The 27458-nt window shown below is 44.1% G+C and overlaps 1 protein-coding gene across 3 annotated transcripts in view; it reads left to right on the forward strand.

Annotated features, from left to right (window-relative positions):
• PPCDC (phosphopantothenoylcysteine decarboxylase) overlaps nucleotides 1-27458 on the forward strand; it is a 46035-nt gene that overhangs the window by 11242 nt on the left and 7335 nt on the right. Inside the window, exons 1-6 of one of the 3 annotated variants that reach the window (XM_090028612.1) lie at nucleotides 1826-2027; nucleotides 6495-6672; nucleotides 14456-14551; nucleotides 22243-22371; nucleotides 26615-26746; nucleotides 26848-27016. In XM_090028612.1, the coding sequence (XP_089884738.1) occupies nucleotides 6517-6672; nucleotides 14456-14551; nucleotides 22243-22371; nucleotides 26615-26746; nucleotides 26848-27016 (682 nt within the window). In that variant the 5' untranslated portion in view covers nucleotides 1826-2027; nucleotides 6495-6516. Of the gene's footprint in view, nucleotides 1-1825; nucleotides 2028-6494; nucleotides 6673-14455; nucleotides 14552-22242; nucleotides 22372-26614; nucleotides 26747-26847; nucleotides 27017-27458 lie in introns of those variants that run through there. The other 2 variants (XM_090028613.1, XM_090028614.1) reach the window with 2 other exon arrangements.

Below are 27458 nucleotides of genomic sequence, written 5' to 3' on the forward strand. Positions count from 1 at the left end.
GAGCTAACTTCAGTTTTATTAGGTGCTGCCTTGGGCTACAAAATAGAAACTTTTTTTTAACAAATTCTGTCCAGGCAGAACTTGAAATGAGCTAGTTTGGTGTTCCAGCTGACCAAAATGATTGAGGGTGATGCTGTCTGTAAGCAGATATTCCAAGCTAAAACCAAAGTGCAGCATCAATTCTGTGATGTAAGGACAAAATATAAATATAATGGGCCAGGCAGTTAGTAAAAGGGGAGTGGATCTCCATAATGATATGAGAATACATGTTTTAACATTCTGAGCAAAAGTTCTTTGGGTGCTGGACGAGGATCTGGCTCTGTATTTAAAGTAAAGAGAGACTGGGGAGGGGAATGTTTGGCTTTGAGTCAGATAAATGTTTGATGCTGAACTAGGCTTGTGACTTGTGTGCCACTGAAACCTGGCCAGCTCCTCTCAGAACAATTTTCTGGCCCCTTTCACTTTTTTCTATTCAACCCCAGTCCTGAATCAGAGGGGTGGACTAAAATTTTCAAATTAAAGTACAACCCAGCATCTTTCAAAGCTCATGGACATGTGATTTCCCTCACTTGAAACTTTGGCTGGACTCTTCCATCATGCATAGCTTAATTTTGTTGGGGGAGGCAAACTGTGATTTTGAGTGATAACATCTGACAACAGTTAACCCTTGGCTGAAGTGGTCTCATCTCCTTGGAAGATAAGGAAAGATATGTTTTTGGGTCTTTTTTTTTAAAGACATCTGCACTGAACTTTTTTATTCTAGCTCTATGACAAAAAGGAAAGGATGCTGTACTGCAACCCATAGCACAGGAATGGGCAGTAAGTGGCCTATGGGCCAGATGCAGTCTGCTAATTGATTGTACCCAGTTTGTGGCTTCAGCCACCCAGGTACTGCTCCATTCCCCCTGCCTTCTGCTGCTCTGCTCTGTGCACCAGGTAGTGCAGGGAAGCCATGTTGGTGGCTGTGGGAACATGCTGGGCACTGTACGCTCAGCCAGGTGGGGAGGGGGGAAGCTGCAGCCTGTGCCAGTGCCAGCACTGGGCTCCAGCTCCCAAGTGGGTAGAAGGCAGATGGGAGCAGCCTGCTGGTTTGTGTCTAATTTCTGTCCCTAGCCTAAGTGGCCTGCCAGCTAAAATAACCACCCAGCCATGCCCTAGCCTGAGCTGTTTGCAGGCAGCCAAGGAAGGTCTCTGCCCTAGCATGTTTCACCATGGGTCAGCACAGGCCTGATGCTGTATGTTATCTGCTTGATTTATCTACCAGCAGAGTTGCCAACTCTGAATCTATTCCAGGTTTCATTACATGACATAATGACATAAATGACTTTACGTCAGGAAAGGAAATGCACATTACTATTATATTTTAAAAACCCACCGGACTATTCTATAAATTAGATTCAACGTTTAATAGTTATTTTAATGAATGCCCTATTATTTATCTCCTGGGTGAGTTTTAGTAGTCTCCTGGATATTTATACCTAACTCCTAGAGACCCTAGGGCAATCCTGGAGGGTTGGCGACCCTCTCTACGCATCTTTCTTAAAAAAAAACACACAAAAAAAACCCCGACCCTAGAGGAAACAAACACGAGGAAAGACTGTTTTCTTGTATTGGGATCACTAATGGAGGCTCCAGCCGCAATCCATCAGCGCCGCTTTGAAGCAACGCGCTCGCTGTCGAGCCGAACTAGGTCCGTGCAAACGCGGGGGGCGGGCGGCAGCTGCACCCCTAGCGAGCGCCCGGCAGCCCGCGGAGCGCGGTCGCGAGGGACCACCGGCGCACGTGCCCCGCAGGGGTGCGTGTGGGCGGGGCCTGCTCGCCCGCTTCCGGAGCAGCGCGCACTTCCGGCGGGGCGGGGAGACAGCGAGGGGTGAGCTGGGTTGCTGGGGTGTTGTGGCAGCGCGTGGCGGGGTTGGACCGCCTGACGGCAAGTTGGCCCCGCTGTGGTGGAAGGTGTTGCCTCCCTCAGCACAGGAGCTCGGGGGCGGCTTCCGCCGGCTCTGGCTGGTGCTGCTGTTCTGTGTCTGGTAGGTTGATAACCCCGCAGAGAAGAAGAGGGCAGGCAGGAGTGATTTGTGCTTCCCTTGAGAGCTGCTGACCCCAAATAAAAATGACTTAAAAGGGCAAAGTGTTTGCACCCAGTTCTCCTTCCTCTTTGAAGTCTCTGTGCTTGCCTTTGAAAACATTCCTGCTGTTAAAAACTGCCGTTGCCTAGTAATGCTGTGGTCTTGAACGCTGCCGAAGGCCTGATGTGTTTTCTGTAGAAACCTGGGTCCTGGTGTGCAGGGAGCTGAGTTTGAACAGATCCCTTTTGTCACTGGAGCCCTGTTGAGGTGGTTGGAGCTGTGTGTGGGTTCCTGGATCAGGGTCATATTGTGGTCTGACAGAAAGTGAAAGCTCTTCATCATCTGGTTTGATTTATAGCTCACTCAGGGAGGGGGTGACCAGCCTGTATCATGTGCCCCAAGTGGTACAGGCAGCCTCTCTGTGGGGGATGTGGCAGATCAGGGAGGGGGCAGACAATATGACAGCAGATTGAGCAGGAAACAGAAAATGAAGCAGGAGAAGTAGCAGAGGAAAAGGATCCAAGTGGCTTTCAGGAGGGTGCAGTTCTCATTTGTGACACACCTGCCAAAAACATTGACCTCCCTGTGCTGATTGATTCATGTTGCAGGTGGGACTCTGGATGCCTGTGTTCCAGAGCACGTGCCTACCCAGGGCACATATCAGTGATTACAACTGGACAGGGTTAGGCAGCACTGACTCTGAGGACCATATACAAGTTCCATTTTCTAGATCCAGGCTGTACGGGTGCAGTCCAGCTGACTTGTTAAGATGTTGCATGGCCAAGTCACCAGGCTACTGACATTACCCTGACACCCTTGTAAAAAGGAGCATGTGCATGCACATTTTGCACAGAGATATGTGTTGAGAGATGTGTCTCTTCCTACTCTAATCTCGCTTGACTTTATAATATTTAATAAATGTTAAAATTACTTTTGTATCTAATTAGGGACTTACCTAATTCATGGTGAGAGAACAATTTTCATGGCTTGGTCACAGCCTGAAGAGTTGATTTCAGGGTTGTTTCATGATAGCCCTGCCCCTTTGTGCTAATTGTCCAAGAGGCCCTACCCCTCGGCACTGATTGGCAGAGAGGCAGGAGCAGGCAGCTGCCCTTTGTGCTGTTCTACCAGCTGGTACCTTCCCCTCCCAGGTGGGTGGCAGCAGCATCAAGGACCAGTGGTTTCCTCTGGGAAGCCAGCATTTTCTTTTTATCAATTTTTTTTCTAATTGATTTCCTGGGAAATGGCCACCAATGCCATTTTTTTGCGGAGATCACCCTTTTTCACTGTTTCTGCGAAAACTGTGAAATCTCAATTTAAGTAGATGTCTCTATAGGGAAATCCCATCATTTCTAGTCAGACATTTGCCACTTGAATTAGATAATGGTTTCTTGCTGCTATAAGTAACTTATCTTCTGTGTGGACCTTTTTCCACTGGAGATGGGGAGATATGACAGTTTGTCAGTGAGTTTCACAGTTGTTATCAAAATGGTAGTGAAATGTAGACTGCCAAGGTTGTTTTTAGAGATGAAAGGAGATCTAATTTTGTTCTCTGAGCATGTAGACATGGCAGCTTTGTTCTAAAAGATGGCGTGGCTCAGTGCATGAGACTTCAGCCAACCGCTATAGAGAAAGCATTCTCTAAGTCTGGCATAAGTGAACTTGTGCAAGTTGTCCAGCTATGACAGTGTGGCCTGCTTCACCTGCCTTCTAGCAGAGAGGAACGAGGCCTTGCTCAGTCATCAGAGCTGTGAGGAACACAGAATTATTTCAGTGGAAAAACTGAGATCCCAACTCTTGGTTTCTTCTGGCGCTCAGCTTACCATAATCTCTCCTAGGGCAAATGAGAGAGTTCTGTCAGAAGGTCTAGCTCTGTGAAACCAGGTAGCATAGTAAATGCAGAGAGGCTCTTCAGAGATTTTAGTAGCAAGACTCTCTGAACTGTTCTGAGCACGTGCAAAAACTGAAATTTTTTACATTAAAACATAAGAAGAAAAACCCAGACATTTCAGCCCAAATGTTTAAACTCTGGCAAAATTCTCTTGAGAGCAGGATAATAAAAAGCATTAGGCAGCCTTAAATAGAGTTGTCGTTACCAAATCCCCTGATCATAGATGTTTAACATATCTTTGATAACTTTTGAATTGTTAATATATTTTAAGGATTTGGATTAAAGATGCCAAACATGTATAGCAAATCTTGTATATATTTCCAAACACAGTGTTGCACCATTCTACATTTCAAAGTGTTTACCTAAAGCAGGGGTGGGCAATGATTTCGGGCAGAGGGCTGCTTACTGAGTTTTGCAAGCCATCGAGGGCCGCATGACAGGCAGCCAGGGACAGATAAATATTAATTTTTTAAATTTTTTAGGGGCCCCATGGGCCAGATAGAATGGCCTGGTGGGCTGCATTTTACCAGTCCCTGGCCTAAAGAATTCTGTCCAAACCCCTTAAGTCGATGGAAAGGCTTCCATTAGCTTTGTATTAGAACCAGAAATCCCCAGTCTTTGATGTTTCTTATGCAAGTTTTATATTATCTACATTACAGCTTGTACTTGTGATACCAGTATGTAAACTGTAGATATTCGTTTTTCTCAGTTTATTATATAGGTCTTGAAAATTAAATGTCATCCTGTATAGAATATTTGTTATTACACTTTTTTATAATTTTTTTTATAATTTTCTTCAAGATTTGTTTAGTTAATTATAGTTAATAATTCAGTTAATTCTGTATTTTGCCTCTTTAGCACTCTCTTGACAATATCCCCATGACTGCCCATCAAAAGAACTGTGCTAATCTTTTACTAGTGATTCTCAGCCATTTTTAGGCTCGAGGCACCCCTCAATAAGTTTTATGAGTTGAGCACACACCACTTCAAAAACTAATTTACTTATAGTGATTATCTGCTTGAAGAGGAGCTGGTGGGGAGGAGAAGCAGCTGGCAGGGAAGTGCCTGTGCTGCAGTGAGTGGGGAGAAGAGGAGTGGCTGGAAGGAAGGAACCTGCACTCATCTCTTCAAACTTGCCTGAGTCACCTGCCTTTTCTACATTGGGTGGGAGAAGCATGCTCTCAGTCATATGAAATATGACCTCTTTATATTGTCACTTTTGACCTTCCCAGAACAAAGCCATGATGTCTTCATGCATGTTTTTAGGCAGTTTTTTCTAGGCTCTTAGACAAAATTGCTATTAAAATCTTATCGTCATTATTTAGCAGCAAACATCCTGTATGGCTTCTACACCACCACCTCCAAACCATGGGAACCACAGGGTATACACACTTAAAGTCCAACAAGTGCTGAAAAGGATTTTGTGCATGTAACAAAGTGCTCAATGCCTTGCATCTCAAGACTGATCCTGAAATTGAATAATTATATTTAGGATCTGCTAGAATCCACCCACTTTTCAGTAATGTTGATCATTTTGTATCCCTTCATAGCACTGGAAGAATCCCTTATGACGCCTCTGTTCATTAACAATAATAGGGGCTTACTCAGTATTTTAAAATGTTCCCTCAAGACCAGTGATTTTACCATTTGATGATCTGGAATCACTTCTGCTATCTCAATTCTGCAATTGGGTTATTCTAGATATTGGCTAAACCACAATTGTTTTCAATGTGAAGGGCTCCTGACTGCAGATTTTCATTTTGCAAACATAACCCACTGATGAGTACATTCACTATGCCCAATCCACAGTCTTAGAGTTTGTTACATCCACTTAGTTGCTATAGAGTCTGCCTGTTTAGTTCAAGCTATAGCAGCTCTTGTCATTGGGCTTGGTTCATTGTCAGGTGTTTGTCAGGATGGCAGTTGTCACACACATACACCTTGATCACAAGTAACTCCTGATACATGTGCACTAAATGCCTTGAGCTATGAGACCCAATATTTTTAAAGGGCTTTGGGGCTATATCTCCATGCCACCAACATGTAAATAAAACAGGGATAGACATACTCAAGCCAGCTTTAATTTAGCAAGCTCAGATAACAGTAGCAGTGAACACTTTGCAGCAAAGACATCAGGTCAGGTTACTTGTCTGAGGGAGTGCTTTGGGGCTTGGGTGGCCTTGTACAGTTATGGCGCTGTGACTATGCTGCTATTAGAATTCCAGGTATGTCTAGGTGCACCGCAAGGGCTTGTTCAGTTACGGTGTAGACATGTTCATTTCAGTTAGCCATGACGTAAACTTTAAATGCACTGACATCTGCCTTGGCATGGAACTTTCTGTTGACTTTTCCCCTGTACAATACAAAAACCTAGATGGTTAGGTGATGGATTTATAATTGGACTCTGGAGTGTACTATGGCCACAGTGTTTGTGTTCTTGGAAAGGAAGCAAGTAGGTTATTTCTCTGCACGTCTGCTGGATAAATGCAGCCAAGTTTGAAATAAAGTTGGTAAACTTTGTTTCTCTCTTTGTATAGATATTGACTGTTGCCAGGATGCATGATGGAGCCTGTAACCCTTTCAGAACCGCAGCCCCCCTTACAAAACAACTTGTCCACATCAGCAAAGAAATTTCATGTTCTGGTGGGAGTTACCGGAAGTGTGGCTGCCCTGAAGTTGCCACTTCTTGTCTCAGGATTGCTGGAGGTTCCAGGGGTAAGCAAGCCTTATTGCAGGTCATTAGCACGCTATAAAAATGATGTTATCTTGCTGCCTGTTTCTTTTTTCTTGGTACAGAATAGATGGGTCAGTTAGCAGTGAAAAGCTGACTCTGGAAACAGCCCTAAAGTCTGGGCATTTTACTGTCTCTTCTAATTTAAAGTGCGGAAGCTATTCCTGAATAACTGTGGGTGTGGATACTTTTATTCTGGGGAAAAAAGTGCACCACTCCTGGTTAGCTCAATCTATTTGAAAGTTATTATTCAACTAATCTGCATTAACTCTGTGGAAAGACAGGCCTTTTGTAGGCTTTGCACAGCTAACTGGCGTAAAAACTATGGGCATTTTTATACATGCGAGTGCCACCGTGCCACTCACTTTGACAAGCACTTGGTGCTGTGATGTTTACAGTTGTCTAAGTGGTGAAATGTATGTCATTGCTGAAAAAATGGTGGTGACGCACTTTTGAACTAAAACACATCGGAGGTGCTTTGGTTCAAAAGCCCAAAACTGCCAATTTTTGTGCGCTGATGCGCATTTTGCTGCTAATACAGCTGCGCACGGCATAGCATAGTTTGTCTCAACTGACATGTAGAACAGACTCAATCGAGTCTGCATCGAAGCGGCAGATCTGCGATGTGTTGCAGGACACAAAAGTATGTGTATAAATGCCCTATGGTGTCAGTTAAACAGATTTGGCTTTGAGATCTGTGGAGAGAATAGGTGCTACATGCTCCCTAAAACCTCAGGTCAGTAGTTCAGATCTTACAGTCTACATATGCCAAGTCATTGACGCATGCAATTTCAAAGGTAGAAACTAATGGCAAACAAGAGGAGATGGTAGAAAATACAAAATAGGGGCATCTACATGCACACGTCTTAGTGCCTGCAGTAACACATTTACCCAGCAGATGCTAGTCTTGGCCAGAAATGAAGAGACTTTGATGCCAGAAACAAGAGGGGGAAGGATAATAGTCATTACTTTAGATTAAAGTTAAAAGACTATTCAGGGAGGCCTTACATTCTGGAAACAAGCCAATTCCTTGCAGAACATGGAGGGATGGGGAGAATGAGAGAGAAATTGTGCTCTTTAAATACAGGCCACATAAATAATCCCTTTCTACTGCCTGGATTGCTGGTTGGCCTTTTTAATACCCTTTGCATTAAGTATTATCCTTAACTTCAGACTCCCAGCTTCCAATGAGATTCAGAAACAGGGTTTAATATTTTAAATGCCACTATGAAACTAATCAATTGGTGGTAATAGCAAATCTAGAAAAGTTGGTGAAGGTGTAGAGAGCTCTTCAGGTATTTGGTTTTCCATCCTTGCTAGCTGTTGTATACAAAATTCAACTGGCAGTGTGGAAGGCAGGAATGGATCCTAGTTAATCTTTCTAGCTCCAGTAATTTCTGAATGTATCTCAAGATTCCAGAGTAGCCTAGAGAGGACCAATGACAAATGATGCAGAGATAGGAAGAGGTCAGATCTGAATAGTTCCAACCTTTATGCATTTCTGCATGCTTGGAATGTAGAGTGTACAGGGATCACCTGGTTCCCTCAATCCTTCGGTGTGTACAGAAGTGCTCTGTTCACATTTTACAGTGCCGTAAATTAGACCATTTTTATAGCACTGTAAATTTACAACACTCTTAATCATGACAGAAGTACAGTGTTTGGTGGGGAAGGGGACCTCTAAGCCTCCCTGCACTTTCAAGGCTGGGAGACAGGGGGTGTTCCACAGCTTCCTGATGCTTCTCCACTGGTCAGAAATTTGACCAGTGTCCAGAAGTTATTTAAAGCCCTGTAGGTTGCTAAAGTGCTATATAATATAGCACTTCAAATTTAATAGCTCATATAACAAGGGTTAATTTAAAGTGCTGTAATGCCATGCAGTTCTGTTAAGTCATGGCAATAAAACATTTTAAATAGTGAAAAAAGCAACTTCTGTACACACTTGTACACTTATTCCTAGTCACCTGGGTTTCCATCTCTAGGAGATGTGGATCCCAGACGCCATAATACTGTGCTCCCTGCCCTGTTGCTCCCATCCCCTGTTGGTATGTGGAGCACCTCAACTGTGAAAGTAAAAGGAAGAAAGAGAATTTTATGCTCTGTGGGGCCTTGATCAAAGTATATCCCTTTTGCATGAATATTTGATAAATAAATACATTTTACAGAAACCTGGTTTTAAATTCTAAGGTAAACTTTCGGGAAGGCTGCAGGCTGCACAGACATTTGTGTGGGATGACTTAAAAGGAATCCTACCTTGAGCAGGAGGTTGGACTAGATGACAGCTTGAGGTTTCTTCCAGCTTCATTTTAGTGTAATTCTATGATGCTTCAAGGCAGACAAGGTTCTTTGGGTAAATGTGATATCTTTTATTAGACCAACTAAATAGTTGGAAAAATTGTTCTTTGCAAGCTTGCAGGCACAATGCCCTTCTTAAGCATATAGAGAGTCTGCATATATATAGAGAGAGAGCAACAGAGAATGCCTGAAGAAGGATGTTTGTGCCCGAAAGCTTGTGAATAACAATTTTTCCAACTATTTAGTTGGTCTAATAAAAGATCAAATCTACCTAAAGAACCTTGTCTACCTGTGTCCTTAGACCAACACAGCTACAACCAACAACCTCATGATGCTTCAGTGCAGAAGCTGAGAAGTTTTGTATCAGCTTCTCTTAAAATAAAATGGGGTTTTCAGTGAATGAAATAATGAAGATCCAGATAACTCAGGAGTCCCTGCATTTTTCTTGATAATAAGTTCTATTTATTTGTACTGTCTACACAATTTTAGGGCTTCTGAAGTCAATAAGAGTCTTTCAGTGACATCAGTGGTCCTGAATCGCATCCTCTGTTTTCAGCTGTCTGAAGATTTTTGTATTGACATTGTAAAATTATCTTCAAGAAGTTGTCAGTGGAAACTGTTTAGGGAGTAAGCGAAGTATTTGGTACCCAAGGAAATGTGATTGGAGGTCTGGGACTGTAGGATAAACATGTTAGGACAAAGTTTCTTTTGAAAGCATGAGCAGGGGAATAGTTACAGATGTAGATTTGTTACGTTTCAGATTTAGAACCCCCTTCAGATGAATGCAGAAATTAACACCTCTCCTAGGCACTGACTTAGATCTTCCAAGAACCTTGGAAGTTGAACACTGTATCAGTTAACATGTTTAAGGTTATCAGTACCATAAGGTCTGCTGAAGTAGAAAGGAATAGTGCGGCTGTTGGGGAGGTCTGGTGGTTACCGACATGTTCATACATTGCTTGTGTACACCAAATCGTTGCTGTCACCGACAGATAAGCTCAGAGGCAGAGCATCAGCTGGGGGAGACAGTGAAACAACATGTAAGCCAGAATTAGCTCTGTATGCAGATTGCCACTCTACACACCTCTGGGTATTCACTGAGCCTTCAAGCATGAAGAACATACCACATGACTCCATCACACTCCTCTCTATTAGGTGACAGCTATGTCAGCTTATGGTAGCACTTTAGCAAAAGAGCCACGTGCTTATTGCAGCTATCATAGAGGCTCAGTATACACGTTTTATTTTTCTGGCACAACTATATTGGTTAGGAGTATGAGAAAGTTGTATAGTTAACTGACATGGGAAAGCCAACAGATACCAATATGTAGACACAGTGATACTGGCAACACATTCCTTTTACCTGTACAGCTTATTCTGTTCAGGAAACTGGTTTAAACAGGAGGACTCCCTTGCCAGGCTAAGCTACATCTTTATTAGAAGAGTTTGTCAATATAACTATGCCAGCAAACCTCTTTAAACCTAGACATGCCCAGAGACTGTAACAGATAAACAGAAAGGAAAAATACTCAGGGGAAAGCAACAATGGGAATACTGATTTCTTTCCAGCCTAAGAGGGAAGGACATGAAAGACCTGTTCAGAACAGGTAAGTAATGAGCCCATCCCAGCAGAAACATGTGTAACAGCAAGAATAATTAATCATTAGAACAGGTTATCTAGGGACATGGTGAAGTCTCTATCACTTGGAATCTATAAATCAAGATAAGCTGTCCTTCAGAAGGATATGCTCTTGTTCATACTGGGGTAGATACAAGACTTGCTAGGTGAAATTTTGTGGCTGGTGTTATGCAGAAGGTTAGGCTGGTCTTTGATTTAATATACCTTAATTCCAGCAAAGTGCTTGTAAACAAGCCTTTAGAAACACTAGACAATTTAACTGTACCAGTATCAAAGCAGCAAAATACTTCTAATGTGGACCCAGTGGGCATGTCTACGTGTGCAAGTAGTGCACGTTGTGGAAGAAATCAAACTTCGTGTTGTGTTTTGGTATAGAATTAACAGACCCAGTCTGAGTTTATTGGAGCTCATACAAGCAATCACAGGGAGGGTTCTAAACAGAACTCCTCCCTTCTACAAGTTCACGTACCTTTTTATACCTAAGACTGTGAGAACAGACGCATGATTTAAACAAAGCAACTTTGAATGACAGTAAGAGGTAGATCATTCAGTTGTCACACATAACAGTTGCTTGCTCAGCAACACATTTTGTTTTGAGAACTGTTATCATCTTGTTGATTTTAGGAAAGGGAGAAACATTTGTTCCCAAAGAACTGTAAAAGACATAATAAAGCAGAAGGGTTATTCTTATCTTAGAATATTCTTAAACATACAGCATCAGCATCTTTTTCAATTTTTTTTTTCTTCACTGTCTTTTTCTTAGTCAAGTTAGAGGCCTGGATCAATTTGTTTCTACAACATGAATAAACTCCAGAGTTTATCGCTTGGGAGTTTTTTGCTCCCATGCACTCTGCTGTTTGAACATGCTCCTGGGATTAATTAATTCCAGGGCAATTCATGCACAGCACATGGAACCCAGTCAGAGCAGCCCTGACTGGCAGGGGTTCAGGGTGTTGTGGTGGGACTGGCTGGGACATGAGGGTGCTTCAGCATGGCAGCCTGTACTGAAGCACCCTTGTGCCCCAGATAGCTTCTACATGTGTGTTGCCTCACATGTAAAAACTCTGCAATAAGGCAGCACTTGTATTTACCCTAATTTCCTGCGCCCTGATGGGGGCACACTTGTAGACGCTGAGACTTTTACTGCAGAGCTAATGAGTCAGCTCTACAGTAAACATCTCATGTAGATATGCCAACTTACATCATAAGAAAATTCTGGTACCAGTATACCTTATTCTGGCTCATGAATAGAAATAAACTAAGTGGATACAAGGTACTGTTATACCGATTTAAATGCCTCTTCACTAGGCCCTTAACAATATAGCTGTATTGCAAAAAAAATGACATCCCTATCCACCTAAGCGTTGTTCACATTTAAAAGAGCTTGTGAGTATAGTTTTATTAGCAAACACTCTGAATGTAGGCACAGTTTATACCAGCAGAACACAAGTTGTACCAGTTCCATGAACTAAATGAGGTGCAAAGCAAAAGTGTCACTACACTAGCATTTTTGCCAATATAGAAAGCTAGTATAATAATCATAGACTTACTGGCAACGTTTTCTAGTGTAGACCTGGCTATAGTAATACTAGTAACATTTTAAAGTGGAGATCTGTCCTATAGATTGCAAATTCTGTATCAGGTGACCTTTATATAATAACCTGTAGACTTTGAGTTTCACATCTCATTGAAGAAATGTAATAGTTGGTAGTGGAGTTAACACCTTTGCTGCTACTGTTGGGTTAGAAACTAATTATTGACAATGTGAGGTTAAGAGGGAAATGATGGAAAAGGCTAAAAACTTGTATGAAATTTCACATAAGCGCTCTGAAAATGAGCAAAAATGTTTGGAAAGAGCCTGATGATGCAGGATACCTAGGGTAAGGTCCTCTTGTGAAAAATATGTCCAGGGAAGAAGGAAGGACAGGAATATACTGTACTGTATAAGCTACTTAAGATACCTGTGGGCATTATGGGCAGTCACTTAACTAGTACAAATGGAACTAGCTATTTGCTGTATCCCTTTGACTTCATTATTTAAAGGCACTGTTTATTCCAATTTAAACCTGCCTCTACTTAGTTCAAGAACATCATGCTCTCAGTTTTTGGCACTTGATTAATGCTCCTTACATTCTTGCTCAAAGCCTGTTATTCAGAGCTTTTCCATTCTATATTAAACCTAGTTGCCTTGTTATTTAGAGGGCCATACTTTAACAGCAGCCTTGAAAAAATAACTCAGTTTCAGTACTGTTAATAGTAATTGAGGTGTGCTGGACAGATTAACATCTACAGTGACATAATTATACCGGTGTAGTGATGCTAGTAAATCTTCCTGTGTGGAGGAGGAAGGTCTACATGGTAGCCACATGAATATATTAACAGTGACATAATTATACCGGTGTAGTGATGCTAGTAAATCTTCCTGTGTGGAGATTAGATTCTGCAGTTAACAGGAAAAAATTACCAAAAAACGCTGACATTTTAGAGCTAGAGTTTTCCACTCTTTTGGTTATTTTCATTAGCAAGGATGGAGATAACAATGAAGATCTTAGTCTGTTAGGAAGAGCCTGGCTGTAAAACAGATGGTGGTGTTGAGATTGGTAAACCTGTTTCCTCACTGCAACCCTGGTTATAAGAGATACCACCGTGAGGCTCGGAAGTTGCATCAGCCTATGCGAACAACAGGAGTGCACACAGTTTCTTTCACAGTGCGTAAATCTTCTAAATTCCATGAAGAAGTATATTGCTATGAACATTCTTCAAATTCTCTCATGGCTGCATCTCCTCAGGTAGAAGCTATGGTGAGAAGTACTGGTTTCCACTGGCCACCACCATCATTCCTGGCTTGGAGTAGATGACATGGTAATAAAAATGCCTATACCTGCATCGTGACTGCTGGAAATATGTGTGGATATGCATCAGATGTTAGGGGAAAAGTGGTACAGTTTATCTCCTTGTAGATAAAACCATGCAGTTACACCAAGGCTGATAGGCTGCTGAATGCAATTCAATCTCATATGCAGGAGGTTCAATTAGATACAGTCAGCTAAATAAAATTCTTGCCAATCAGCAGTAGCCCTAGGAAACAAAGATTGAGTTACACAGAACAATGCTGTGCTGAATAGAGGTTCCTGAGTTAGCACTAAATGAGCCTGCTTGAGCATCAGAAGCAGGTTAGCCATGTCAGTGCAATGCTGCACTCAGCAGGGTAAATTAGATTTTGGCAGGGTGCCACACTGATGTGGTCATGCTTCTTCCGGAAGTCAGGCTAGGTTAGCTAACTTGAGTATCTCCACAAAGCACTGCCATTGTGCTACCTGTACATATGCCCCAATAGGTACATGCTGTGATTTCTTCCAACCTGCAGCCCTTGGTGCCATGGTCTAGGGGTGCTTCCAGAGCCAGGCCATCTCACACACCTTCTCCATACATATCTCATGATCAAATAGCACCTTTTATGGAGCTTCATTTTTCGTCATCTTGAAGGTTTTCTGCTCGGAATCACGGCTCTCTTCCATCTACATAACTAACTTTAGTCATCTTCACTGGTCCAACCACTGTTATGCAGTGGTTTATATACACAAGGGACCAAATGACTAAACACCTGTCTACTCCTCTGAGGAACTGGAGTGAGTGTCAGCACTTGCTTGAGCCTCATCTTTTCCTCAGTGTGTGGAAGGAGTAAATGCAGATGTGAGCAGCAGAGGTAAGTTTTCTTCATATCGGAGCTGGATCCCAAATGCTTTGCCACCCATGTCCTCCTGCTTTTACTCAATATCTAATCCTGGCTTTTACATTAAGCTGTAATTATCTATCTGCCCTCTTCTCTTTAGGTGGAAGTGCAGGTGGTCACTACAGAGAGGGCAAAGCATTTTTACAACCCCCAAGAGATTCCTGTAACTCTCTACAGTGATGCTGATGAATGGCAGGTCAGTATCTCTCCTTTTCTCACCTCAGTCTGCTGTCAATAGTTGCTGAGGAATTTCTTTGCTAGCTCCATGTTTTATATAGGAGTCGCCATTTCAGATCAAGCAGTTTGTTCATGAATGTGTGGATCCTTTTTCCAGACATGGCTAGTAGCTGCTGATAGTTCAGATCAAGGCAAACCCTATCCCTCAGTAATCTGCTTAGTCATTCATGCAGATCCTGCATGTGAGACAAAATAATTGTTTGATGATCCTATGCAAATGATCAATTTTTCCTGAAGTATGAGCCTGGCAAATTGATTTTATTCACTTAGAGTCTTTGAATCCAAGCCCAAAGTAATTAAAAACACACAACTAAAATATTGCTCTCCATGGATGATGGTGGTTTTTATTTTTATTACACAGATGCTTAGAGGTCCTGGCCAATATCAGATCTGTATTGTGCAGTGCTATACAAACACAATGTAAGAGGCAGTCCTTGGTGTTAGAGTTTACAGTCTAAATAGACAAGAGAAACAAATCATGGAAGGAAAAGAGTGTTATTAGTAGGTGGTGCTGCAACCTAACCCAGTCACCTCTTGGAAAAGACACCAGCTTATTGTGAGGGGATCCAGCCATTGGATTCTAGGGTTCCTAAACTACTCATAGTTGGTTGAGTGGGCAGTGTCCCTTGCTCTCTGTCACTTAGGCACATTCCAAGGTATGGTGCCCATGTCTGATACCTTTCCTGTATAGTGCAGTCTTGCCAACCTGTACCCTGGAATGTGGGCCTGGACTCTCTTGATGCCTTAGTTGCACAAACATGTTCTCCAGATCCATCTAGCTCTGGTTTCTCAGTTAACCCTGTCAAGAGCAACAAGATAAAAGGGCAAAGAACACAGAGTTAGCAAACAAATGTCCCAACTTTACCCTTAAATGGCACTAGATAGATACAGATCTTTGGGAAAAGAACACTTTGTCCTGAGACACAACTTCAAGTCTGATCTCAGCCCTTCTGTTAATTTGCATTTGATAGGCATTCATAGATGGGCAGCCTTTTTTCTTGCCTTCTCTCTACCAGCCTATTGCAATGGATACAGCTCCACACAGCAATTCCTTTTGAATACTCTGATCCTTTCATAGTTTCATAGTAGCTAGGGTCAGGAGGGACCTGAACAGATCATCTAGCCTGACCCCCTGCCACAGGCAGGAATGAATTCTGGGTTCACAAGACCCCAGACAGGTGATCATCCAACCTCCTCTTGAATTTCCCCAGGTAGGGGCAAGGACCACTTCCCTGGGAAGTTGGTTCCAGATTTTGGCTACCCTAACTGTAAAAAATTGCCTTCTGATCTCTAACCTAAACCTGTTCTCCATCAGCTTATTGCCATTGTTTCCCCGTCACCCCAGGTGGTGCTGGGGAGAAAAGGGCTCTACCTACTTGCTGTTGATCTCCCCTGATGAGTTTGTAGGCAGCCACCAGGTCCCCCCTCAGCCTCCTCTTGCTGAGGCTAAACAGGTTCAGGTCCCTCAATCTCTCCTCATAGGGCTTGTCCCGCTGCCCTCTCACTAAGTGGGTGGCTCTCCTCTGAACCCTCTCCAGGCTGGCCACATCCCTTTTGAAGTGCGGCACCCAGTACTGGACACAGTACTCCAACTGCAGCCTGACCAAAGTCGCATAGAGGGAGAGTATCACCTCTCTGGACCAGCTTGAGATGCATCTTTGGATGCATGACAAGGTATAGCTGGCCTTACTGGCTGCGGTCTGGCATTGGCAGCTTATGTTCATCTTGGAGTCAATAATGACTCCAAGATCCTGTTCTGCCTCTGCTTTCAAGAGGGGAACTCCCCAGCCTGTATGTATGCTGTGGATTCCTTCTCCCAAGGTGTAGCACCCTGCATTTGTCTACGTTGAACCCCATCCTATCCTCATCTGCCACTTTTGTAGTCTGTCTAAATCTATTTACACCCTCTCTCTCCCTTCAAGTGTGTCCACCTCGCCCCACATCTTGGTGTCATCAGCAAACTTGGACAGCGTGCTTTCCACCCCCTTGTCCAAGTCGCTGATGAAGATGTTAAATAGTGCGGACCCGAGGACTGAGCCGTGGGGTACCCCATTGCTCACATCTCGCCAGGTTGAGTACAACCCGTCCACCACTACTCTCCAGGTGCACCCCGTCTGCCAATTTTTTACCCATCAATGTCACAGTTGCTTAATTTATTGATGAGGATGGGGTGAAACACAGTGTCAAAGGCCTTCTTAAAGTCTAGAAAGACTACGTCCACAGTGACACTGTCATCCAAGGATTTAGTCACCTGGTCATAAAAGGCAACCAGGTTGGTCAGGCAGGACCTGCCTTTGATGAACCCATGCTGATTGCCCCTGAGCATCATCTCCCGTGCTGATTGCCCCTGAGCATCATCTCCCGTGCTGGCCCCCCACAGATGTGCTCCTTGTTGATTCTCTCCAAGATCTTCCCGAGCACCAAGATGAGGCTTACAGGCCTACAGTTACCTGGGTCCTCCCTCCTCTCTTTCTTGAAAATTGGGACCACATTAGCCCATTTCCAGTCCCGTGGCACCTGGCCAGATGACCACGAATGCTCATACAGCTGGGCCAAGGGCTCCGTGATGACCCCTGCGAGCTCCCTCAACACCCTTGGGTGGGGAGGGCACCTGGACCTACAGATTTAAAAATGTCTAGCCCTTTGATTCCTGTTTTGGTTTCCTACAAATAGATGCTCTACTTCACAATGAAAGTTGCAGTCCAAAATGAAAGTGACAGTGAAAGTTACAATCAAAAATGGGATGGAAGACGCAATGTGGTTTTCTCAATTTGACATAGACACACACCCAGTATGTTGTAGATTACAGAAGTTGTGGCCAGTACCACAAACAGAAACCTGCAAGCCATTACCCTGTTAGAACAAACCTCACACTTTAAACAAACAGTAAACCAAATAAATACACCAAAGATCTCTGCATTTTCACTTTTATGGATCATCAAACAGCCATTCCTAATTGTCCCCAGGCAATTCACCTCCATGAACTAAAAAAAAGCAAGAGCATCCCAGTAGTCTGAGAATGTGTGTGCTCCAGGTTCCATTCTGCCAGGGCACAGTTCTGTGGCATTGATCGAGGATACTACATGCTTCCACTTGTAATGGGACTCCCAAAGTCTGTGGTTCCAACTACGACAGTGGTCTCCATCCTCTTTAAGTAGGAGATCACCTTTGGCATTTAAAAGCAACCCAAGATGTAGTGTGCGCCACTGCCACCTCCCTTCCTCCTCTCCCTGCCCTTGCCCAGCAGGCAAATCTGTGGGGAGGGAAGGGGGGGACAGATGGAGTCAGAGGGAGAAAAAATTATTTGGGGGCATGCCACCCCAGCAGGTAAGTCCTACCCAGCCAGGGCCCCACTCAATGTACCGCTGCTCCTGCCTCTGTGGCACTGCCCCTCACTGTGTTGGCCTTGATCTAACCCCGATGCCTTCCCTCCCCCATGGACTGACCTGCTGGGCTAGGGTGCACGTGTGCATGCATGTGGGCACTTGGCACCCCACCCCAGCCTCAGATCAACTCCAGGAGGCTCCTAGATCTACCGGTGGATCAAGATCCACTGGTTGTTGACCACTGAACTACAGTATAAACTGAGCCAGAGAATCATATGCTGTCTCTGTAGTCTTGGAACAGGCCATCAAGTGAGAATTCTCTGACCAGTCAGGACTCAATGGCTGTTTCTACCTTTCTGAATAGAAGCCAGAAATGGCTAAAAGCCACTGCAGAGCAATGGGTGCAGGCATGTGCTTGGTGTGCCTCACCCAATTTAAACAGCTTCTGCTTAATTACCATTATTGTTAATCCTTGCTTGCAGACATTATGAATAATTGCAGAATTATCCATTTCTCCTCAAAATCCAGCCCCAGTATTTGACTCTGTAAACTCCAACATCAGTGGATTTCCCCAGCTGACTGTTCATTGCATAGGTGTAATATAGGTTCTTCCTCCCCAGCTGCAATGCATGGGCCTTAGGAAAAGGTCTGTCTGTGCCCAGTCTTGTTGCAAAGTCTTACCTTATTCACTTCTTTATGGCTTTGCTATGTGAGATGGGTCCCTCCCATTTGTTTTCCTCTTGTCATTTTACTGCTAATTATGATTCCTAACTGGAGACTTCTAGCACTTGAAGAGTCTTTTTTTCTTAAGCACAGATCCTATCACGAAGCCCAGTTACTCCAAGCAGATTGAAATTGTCAGTCCTGCAAACAATTTGTTTTTTCTGGCGGTGTGGAACAGGAGTTTGTCCTGTATGAATGAGTTATTCTTTGCTATTTGTTAGCATCTCGTGGAAAGGGAAGAGAGCCCATTGTTTATTGTCATTTGCATAGTAATCTGAGATCTTCAGATGGAAGTCAGTAGAGAAGAGTCAAGTCAAATAGTGAGTTGTGAACTGAAGTCCCATTCCAGGATCAGGGCTTTTACCATAGCAGTGCTGGTGCAGTGCAGCAGCAGGGGAGAGGGGTGTTTTCCAGAAGCACAGTCCTTTGAAAGAGACAGTTAACTCATATCTCTTTGGCTTATCTCTGCTGAATTTTCCAACATGAGTTAGCTCTCCTGAAGTACTTCTGCGTCAAAGTAGGGGATAGTCTGGCTGTGCTCACACCTGCTAATGCTCCCTTGCTTTCTTGCCTGCCTTCTGTGGTTCAAGGCTGCAAGGGCATACATGGCAATCTTTCCCTGCCAGGCAGTGGGGTACTCAAGAGCTTTGTACTGCTTTTCACAAGCTACCTCCTAAACCATGAGCAGCATTGCCATGCCCATACAGAGCTCCAGATGGGCTGTTTAGCCTTGTTGAGTGCTAGTTCCAACTAGCCCGCCCCCAAACCAATTGTGGCTCTGCTGCTCCTGTCTTAGGAGTTAAAGTGTGATAAGCAGTACCACTTCCTGAAAGAGTAAGCATACCACACAAACATGGATCTTACAGAACCATTGCTGCATGTGGAATAACTGCTGTTTGATGTCTACTTTGAAATACTGTAAGTACAATGGGGATCATGATATAAACACACGTTCCATCTTCTGTGTCTGCGTTTTCACAGCTTTGCAGGTCTCCTGCCCCGAGTGAGTGCAGGGAGACCCACCCTTTCTCACATAAGCACCCACCAGTATGCATTGCATTCCAGTGAAAGTGACCCAAAAGCTTTCCAGGCCTTTCAGTGAGGTGCATGGGCAGAGGCCAGGCACGGCCTCCTTGAAGTGCCATAGTTCAAGACTCTGAGGCATATTGACAGGGCTGAGGGCAGGGGACCCAACCTTGGAATGGTCAGAGCAGGACATTGGCCAAACTGGGAAAATGGATGTTGCAGGTCAGGATGCCTGCGAATAGAGCCTGCTTGTGTTAGGCCTGGCTCCAGTTAAACAAAAAAGTACTATTTTAGAAGAAAACTTGAGTTTTCATCTTTTTTTTTTTCTTTTACAAGTGAAAGGGCCCTGCCCTGGAAAGGTGGTGGGGAAAACAATCTATTCTGGATGCTGCCTCTGTTGTGGCTTTGGGTGACTCATAGTGTGAGCAGTCTGTGGCCCTGAGGCACACTTCTTATTGGCCTGTGGTTGTGTGTGTCCTTTAGGGTTTAAGGCACCTGATCTTGTTCACTTCTACTCCTGACATTTACCAGCTCATGTGCTCTAGCTCCAAAATCGGAGAATTCCCCTGGCAGCATGAAACTTCTATGCAAACTAGAATGATCACCTAGAGAAGTCAGAGCTGAGAGAGGCTGACTTGACTCCATCTGGTGATCCTACAGAAAACTGGGCAGGCTTGTTCCCCATGTTGCAATCATAAGGCTAATGTTTTCTAACCTGCCAAAATCCCACTTCTAAAATGCCCCTGACTCTATGGCTTGTTGCATATGAATAGGCTTTGAAGTCAATAATTTGATCTACTCTACAAAGGTTTACAGGTATGGAGAGATATCATGCCTTCCAGCCAACAAAGCTGTGGCAGCAAAGTCATCTGAGTGGATGTAGCTCTGCTGACAGAAGAAGGCTTCTACAAGCTAGGAAGTGGCATAGCTAAGCAGGCAGAAAAAACCCTTCTGTTACTATGCTGCATCTCCATGGGGCACAGCTGTGGTAACAGCAGCCCTGTAATGAAGATGACTTTAGTTCATATTCAGAAAGGGAATTTAGTCTCCTACGTCGTTGAGGCACATTGGAAATTATTATAATGGAGCTTCTGCTATTTCATTTGGGTGGATATTTCTTATTCTGAGAGAATTTTGTTCTGAATGTGTGAGCTTTAGGAGTGCTCTGCAACAAATGCCCTTTTCTGTGCTATGGGAACTATAGTGGTCTGACATACAGATCTGAGAGCAATAGAGGCAAGATTATTTGTTACTTGTCTGTACAGCACCTAGTGCAAGGAACACATTTGAGGCCTTGACATAAGTGCCTCCATTTTGTGTGCATCATCCATTATATAAAGATAGGAGCTATATGTTGTTGCTTTAAATGTGTAAGTAATATAAATTCTGGGTTAAGCTGCAGAAGTGTGGCTAAAGCAGAAAGCCCCAAAAGCCTGTTTCTGAGTGACCACAACATGAACCTTTTCAGTCAGTAAGCTTGGTCAGCAAAAGAAAGCAAGCAGTTAACATGTCCTGCTGAACTGAATCAGATTAAACAGAGCACAAGGCTTTAAATTAGATAGTCCAAGCACATTGTATCATAGCTTATCCATAAATGTAGGAATAATTGATGCAACCAAATGTATTAGATACAGCTTAGTGTTAATAGATTTATTTATGTTAGGTTTCTTAGGGCAGCCTTATCAGTGAAAACCATAAATAACCAAAGCAAACTGGTGGCACTTAACATTCCATCCTGGTGAAGGAAGGCGATTAAGGAATCCTTCCTTCCAGAAGTATAACTGTCACAGAAACATAAATCCCAACTAATTGGCATCTTCTACATCAAGAAGAGAACTGGTTCAGTCCAGTTCCAAAAGTTTCAGTGAAACAAAGAGATTCGAGTATATCCAATCAAAGTGTAGATAAATGCGTATTATTAATTATTGTACATCTATGGTTGTAAACATGGGGAGCATTGGGGAATAATTGACCCAAGTTATTGGGAAAATTAAACAACTAATAAGAACTCAGAGATCCTTTGGACCAGCCTACACCCATCCTCCCAGGCATGAGGATGTTTTTTGTATTTCCATTGACTGATGTGAATAATAGTTAAATGTATGTTTAGCTTTCCAGTAAAGCAGTTCCCTTGAGAAAAGACAGGCATCCTATCTCTCAATTCCAGGGGCCTTGTCTGACAAAGTAAGCTCCCTTTGTCCCAGCTGGGGAAAGAGGACTTCCTTTCACCTAGCATGGTGAAGCCTTGCTCCTTGATTGGGATTCCTCAGTGCTGCCTTTAATATAATAGCATCTGTTGAAAGAGAACAGTAGTAGGTGTGTGACATTCAGGGTAGTAGCACTGTGCTCTCTTTTCTCCAGCATTATTAGGCTTTGCTCCATATGTGTGTGCCTCTTTCTACTGGCACCAGTTTTCTTCTTGGTTTAGTGCCTGCAGATTGGTTATTATTGCTAAAATAGTTGTACCTGAAAAATTTCACCCAGCTCTATTAAGCATGAGGAGCCATATGGTGCCCATTGTTGTATTGTGTGTAGTTAGAGGGCTCAGTGATCCATCCATCTCTGTTACTCGCAGCTGTGGAAAGACCGCTCAGACCCAGTCCTCCACATTGACCTGAGGCGCTGGGCTGACCTGATGCTGGTGGCTCCTCTGGATGCAAATACACTGGCGAAGATAGCAAATGGCATCTGTGACAACTTACTGGTAAGTGCGCCTGTGACTGGGCCTCTCATCGTACTGAGTCCAGGCTACAGACATCTGTTCTGCCCCTGCTTCCCAGTTTCTCCCCGATGTGCTTTCCTTACCGTCATGGGGAAGGGACTGGCTCTGCATTTGTATGGCACCTAGCACAGTGGATGTGATGGACCAAGTTGTAGGTAATCTGACCTAGTGGTTAGGCCACCGTAGGATGGTCAGTCAGAAACACAGGTCAGTTTGGACTTGAGAAATAGATACAAAGTTACCAGATCTAGGGGAGATTCAGGGGCAGGGTCCAAATCACAAGCCAAGTTGAAGTTCAGGAGTCAGAGACTGAATTAGCAAATCCAAGGGAAAATCCAGAAGCCAGAGTCCAGGAATAGAGCAAGCTGAGTCAGGAAACTAGGAGTATTAGATCACAAAGGCTTGCAAGGGCAGACCTTCAGCAAAAAATTTGGGGGGGGCCTGGAGCCTGCTGCCACAGTTAAATGGGAAAGCTGTTGTACAAGCAGCCAGTCAGGAGGCGCAGACAGTGACCAGCTGGGGTCATTAGCTGGGTTAGGGCTTCAAAGCCCCAGGCATGTGTGGCCAACTAGACAATTAGCCCAGGCTGTGCTGCCTGTTAAGACCCCTGGCAGTGGAACTCCTAGTTGCGATCACAATTTCCATAATAAGTAGGGCTGTGCAAAATTTTGCCGACAGTTCTGTTTCGACGCTGTTTTGACTCGTTTCAAGCTTGAAACAGCAAAATCGAAACGAAACAGAGTTTCGAAACAGCCTCAAAATGAAACGAGGCAAGTCAAAACATTATGAAATTTTTAAAACGTTTCAAGTTTTGAAGCTCAGGCTGGGCTTGCCTGCAGGGAAACTGAAACTAAAGGAAGGGGAAGGAAGCGGGGTGGGGAAGGAGTGCTCTCATTATTGACTGTGTAGCTGGCCAGTGACTGTCATCCTTTCCTGAGGTCTCTTCCAATCCCAGTACTCTGGGGGAGGGCTGGAAAAACTGCATAAAAAGCAGCATTATTTGGACTGCCCTGCTTTCTCCCTTGGTGTCAGTTGAGTGAGGGCGCACCTTAACACACACACACAGCGTCACACACCCATGTCATGAGTTTTGACTGTCAGCATCTAGAGGTGCAGGGCCCCAGAACCCAGACTCCACCTGCACCTACCTCCTTCACAGCTGGCAGGCTTTGTGTCCTCAGCAGGGGCTAGCAAGCCTGCAGTTTTCACTCTGCTGCACCTTAACATGCACACAGTGTCACCCATGTCACAAGTTTTGCTTGTCCGCAACTTGAGGTGCAGTTTTTCCCCAAAACCCTGCACCTATCTCCTTGAAACATGGCAGGATTTGTGGCCTCAGCAGTGGCTAGCGTGCCTGCAGTTTTGAACCCACTCTGGCTTAACACATACACGTGACATGAGTTTTTTGCTTTCAAGACTTTGTGGTGCAGTTTCCCTGAAACCCCTGCACCTATCACCTTGAAACTTGGCAAGCTCATGCCCTCGGAAGGTGCTACCATTCCTGCAAGGTTCATTCAAATCAGGCTAGAAATGACAAAGTTATAGGCTGTTTCGAGCTTCCCCGTTGTAGCCTATGGGTGAAACAACGAAATTGTTTCGAAGAAACAAAATGGAACAACAGTTTCGAATCGAAACAAAATTCAAAACAAAATGCTGTTCCGTCAAGACATTGAAATGCAAGTCAAAATGGAACGGTACCATTTTGCACAGCCCTAATAAGAAGTAATAATAAACTGATTACTTTTGCCCTCTCTATATGCTTCTCTCTCTTCCCATGGCTTCATGTCAGTCTCTTTCCAGACACTTTTACTCTCCAATGCACATCCCTCTGGCCCATCTTACAATCTTGTACCCCTCCTCTTTGTTCTGTTGGCTGATTTCCAACCCCCCAGCCTCCCTTACATCTACATCCTCTCCATGCCCTTTACACTCCCCCTTCCCTGCATGCACATACATTCTTTTGTCAGTTTGCCCTTCCTCTTGTCATTTTAGACACAGCCTGGAAAGACACCCATGAGATCAGATAAGTTTGTTTACTTCCTGCCAGCCCTCCCTTCTTTACCTAAATGCATAACACAGACATCCAAATCAGCACACTTGCACATGTATTTACCTCCCAGTTTCAGCCACAGAGGGTTTTGTGCAATGTTGTTTTTCTGCTACTTAGAGTAGATTAAGCTGAAGGTGTGGAAAAGAGACTGGTCAGAGAGGGTGGAAAAAGGGAGTCATCTTCTTCATGTGGTAAAGACAGGCTGATCAGGAACTCCTGTGTACCCAAGTGCCTGGGGACCAGGGACAGGTTGTCATTAAATAGGAAGAGTCGCACGTTTTTTAGGACTCTTTGAAGAGCATAGAGATCTGCATGTGTAGCCAGTAATGCAAACCATTCCGTCAAATCCCTGTAATGAGTGGAGAGTGGGTGAAATCAGGTATACGTCTAAAGAAACGTGAGAAGCATTTCCAAGCTCTCACTGGCTGAGCTCCACTGTTAAGAAAAAACAAAGCCACCATAAATGATTAAAATAAAGCTGCAGGGGTGGTTTTCACCTAAGTGAGGAGGTAAAATATTTCCAGCTATTTCAGAGCAACAGGAAGCCTTAGGAAGGACAGGAGAGCCAGACTCCTTCCTAGGCACTTAAGTAGACCTAAGCACTCAAGTACAATCCTATTTCACCCTGCTCAAGTCCCTGAAAATCCATCTGTTTTCCTACTTTTGTAACATGCCTTCATCTTAGCCATAAGAGCAAGTCACAGAACAGCAGAGAGAGGGAAAGGGAGTTCGTCCATCTTCAGTATTTACTATTAAGGACTTGAGTAGTGTGGGATAGAATTGCACTTAGGCATCGAAGTGCACTCAGGCACTTAATTGGTGGAGTAGGAGCTGGCCCAGGTTGGTTTCTTGTTCAGTGTTTGTGGAGTCTGGTTATGTTACTATAGAAACATAAACACTAGTAACAGTGTAAAGCCCATGAAGATCTCCCTGTGCATTAGAGGCAAAGAGCGGTTACATTTCCACAACTGTTAGTCTTTTTGTGGGACATTATAGAGGAATAAGACAAAATATTGATAGCTGGGAATCCAAGTTAAGCAGATAAAACCTTAATTGTTCTGGCAAAAATGCATGGTGCACAGCACAAAACAACAGGCAGGAAGTTGACTGAGCAAGATGCAACTCCAACAGAGATCCTATTTCAAGTGTAAATACCTGGAAGGATGCTATAGCAAACTTGACCAGCTTGAGTCTCATTACATTCTGTCAGCTCTGAAAGCCAGACATAGAACTGGCTGAGCCCTATTTTGACAAGCATGTTTGGAAATGACCATCAGCTATCTCTTTCAGACTGGATTAATGTTCAGTAATTTCCAAATTGTGTATTGCTGTAGGTTTCCTTGTAGTACAGAGCAGCTACCTGATACTTGACGTGTTTTCTAACAGGCCAGATATATTTATCATACTCTGCGCTAGTTATATTAGTAAAAGATGCGATACTTCATTCATTGACAAGAGTTACACATCCAGGTAATGCTCCCCTTAGGCAAGGGCTACCTAACTGGTAGCCCATGGGCCGCATGCCGCCCAACTGTCACTTACCCCATTGCTCTGGCTGCAGTAGTAATGGTCAGAAGCTCTAATCTTTGTCTCCGTCTGGCTTCTTTCTGCCTTGCCCCAGAGGGCAGGGTGGAGCAGCACAGCACAGCCCATGGTGCCAGGGAAACTCATGCATGGGGTCCTAGCAGGGTGTGGTGCAGTGGAGGAGTCCATTGCCCTTGATCCATCTCAGTCCCCTGGCTCTTTACACTGGCACAGAGAGTGCAGCAGGTAGAAGTAGGGAAGCACTCACATGTCGAGTGCAGCAGGGAGCACTTGTGCGGTCAGTGAATCAGAGGTGTGCTGTGGGGCCCTGTGGCCTGCACTGGTAGTGTCTCTTGGAGCCCACAACACACGATTCCTGCTGGTATGACCCACAGGGCACATGGTCCCCTGGCCTCTAAGGAACTGAACAGCCCTGACTTCGGCAAAATGACTCACTTGCCTTTTCTTGATATTACACTCTATGGTGGGTGTAGCTGAAATGCAGTCCGCGGAGTTCTGTAACATGGTCTGTGGCCACCTTTACATTTACTGTGAAGAGGTAGCCCACACAGGCAGATGTTTCATGTGCATAGTGATCGAGCTGCTCCCTTGGCTTCAGATGGATTCATCTGGGACCCGTTCTCTCTGCAGCTCTCCAGCCAGTCTTTTCCTATTAGAGTTGAAGCTGTTGCAGTCTCACTTCATCTAATGCAAATCCATGGAGGCTGCCAACACATTGCCAGTGTGACTAGGCTAGATTTGAGCACCACAGCCCAAATGAAGGTGAGCCTTGGAAAGGGGTTAATCCAGCAATACGGTGAAGAGAGAAAACTAGGGAAGGCAGCAAAGACACCAGCATTTAAAGTCCTGGCTTCTTTTTGCAGACCTGTGTCATCCGTGCATGGGACATGACCAAACCTTTGCTGTTCTGCCCTGCGATGAACACAGCGATGTGGGAACATCCTATCACAGCTGAGCAGATAGAGCGACTGAAGGGCTTTGGCTACACAGAGATCCCTTGTGTGGTAAAGAAGCTGGTATGTGGGGATGAAGGTCAGTCCTTAGCTGCTTTTTCTCCCATGAAGTTCATGGTGTAGTTGATACTCTCAGGGTGAGAAAACCTTCTTGCCCTATGAACTTAAGAGTGCTGCATTATGTAAAGAAGTGCCATTGCCAAAGTTTAGTAAAACGTATTGGAAAGAAGTTCTGATAGAAACCAGGAAGAAATACTTAACAATATTTTACCAATTTTTAAAATCCATGTAGATATTTCTCAGTGATAAAGAGTCTGAACCAGAACCAGGAGTCAGGATTACTGGTCAAGAAGTTGGCGTAGCCTCCTAAACTCAAATCCGCCTAATATACGAAAAGTAAATGTTACTAACCATTGCCCATAGATTCATAGAAAAGAAAGGCCAAAAGGGACTTCAAGAGGTCATCTAATCCAACCTCTTACTCAAAGCAGAATTGCTCCTGTCTAAACCATCCAACACAA

The sequence above is a fragment of the Crocodylus siamensis genome, chromosome 15 (genome assembly GCF_052110815.1).
Source record: "Crocodylus siamensis isolate JL-2025a chromosome 15, ASM5211081v1, whole genome shotgun sequence".
Lineage (NCBI taxonomy): Eukaryota > Metazoa > Chordata > Crocodylia > Crocodylidae > Crocodylus > Crocodylus siamensis.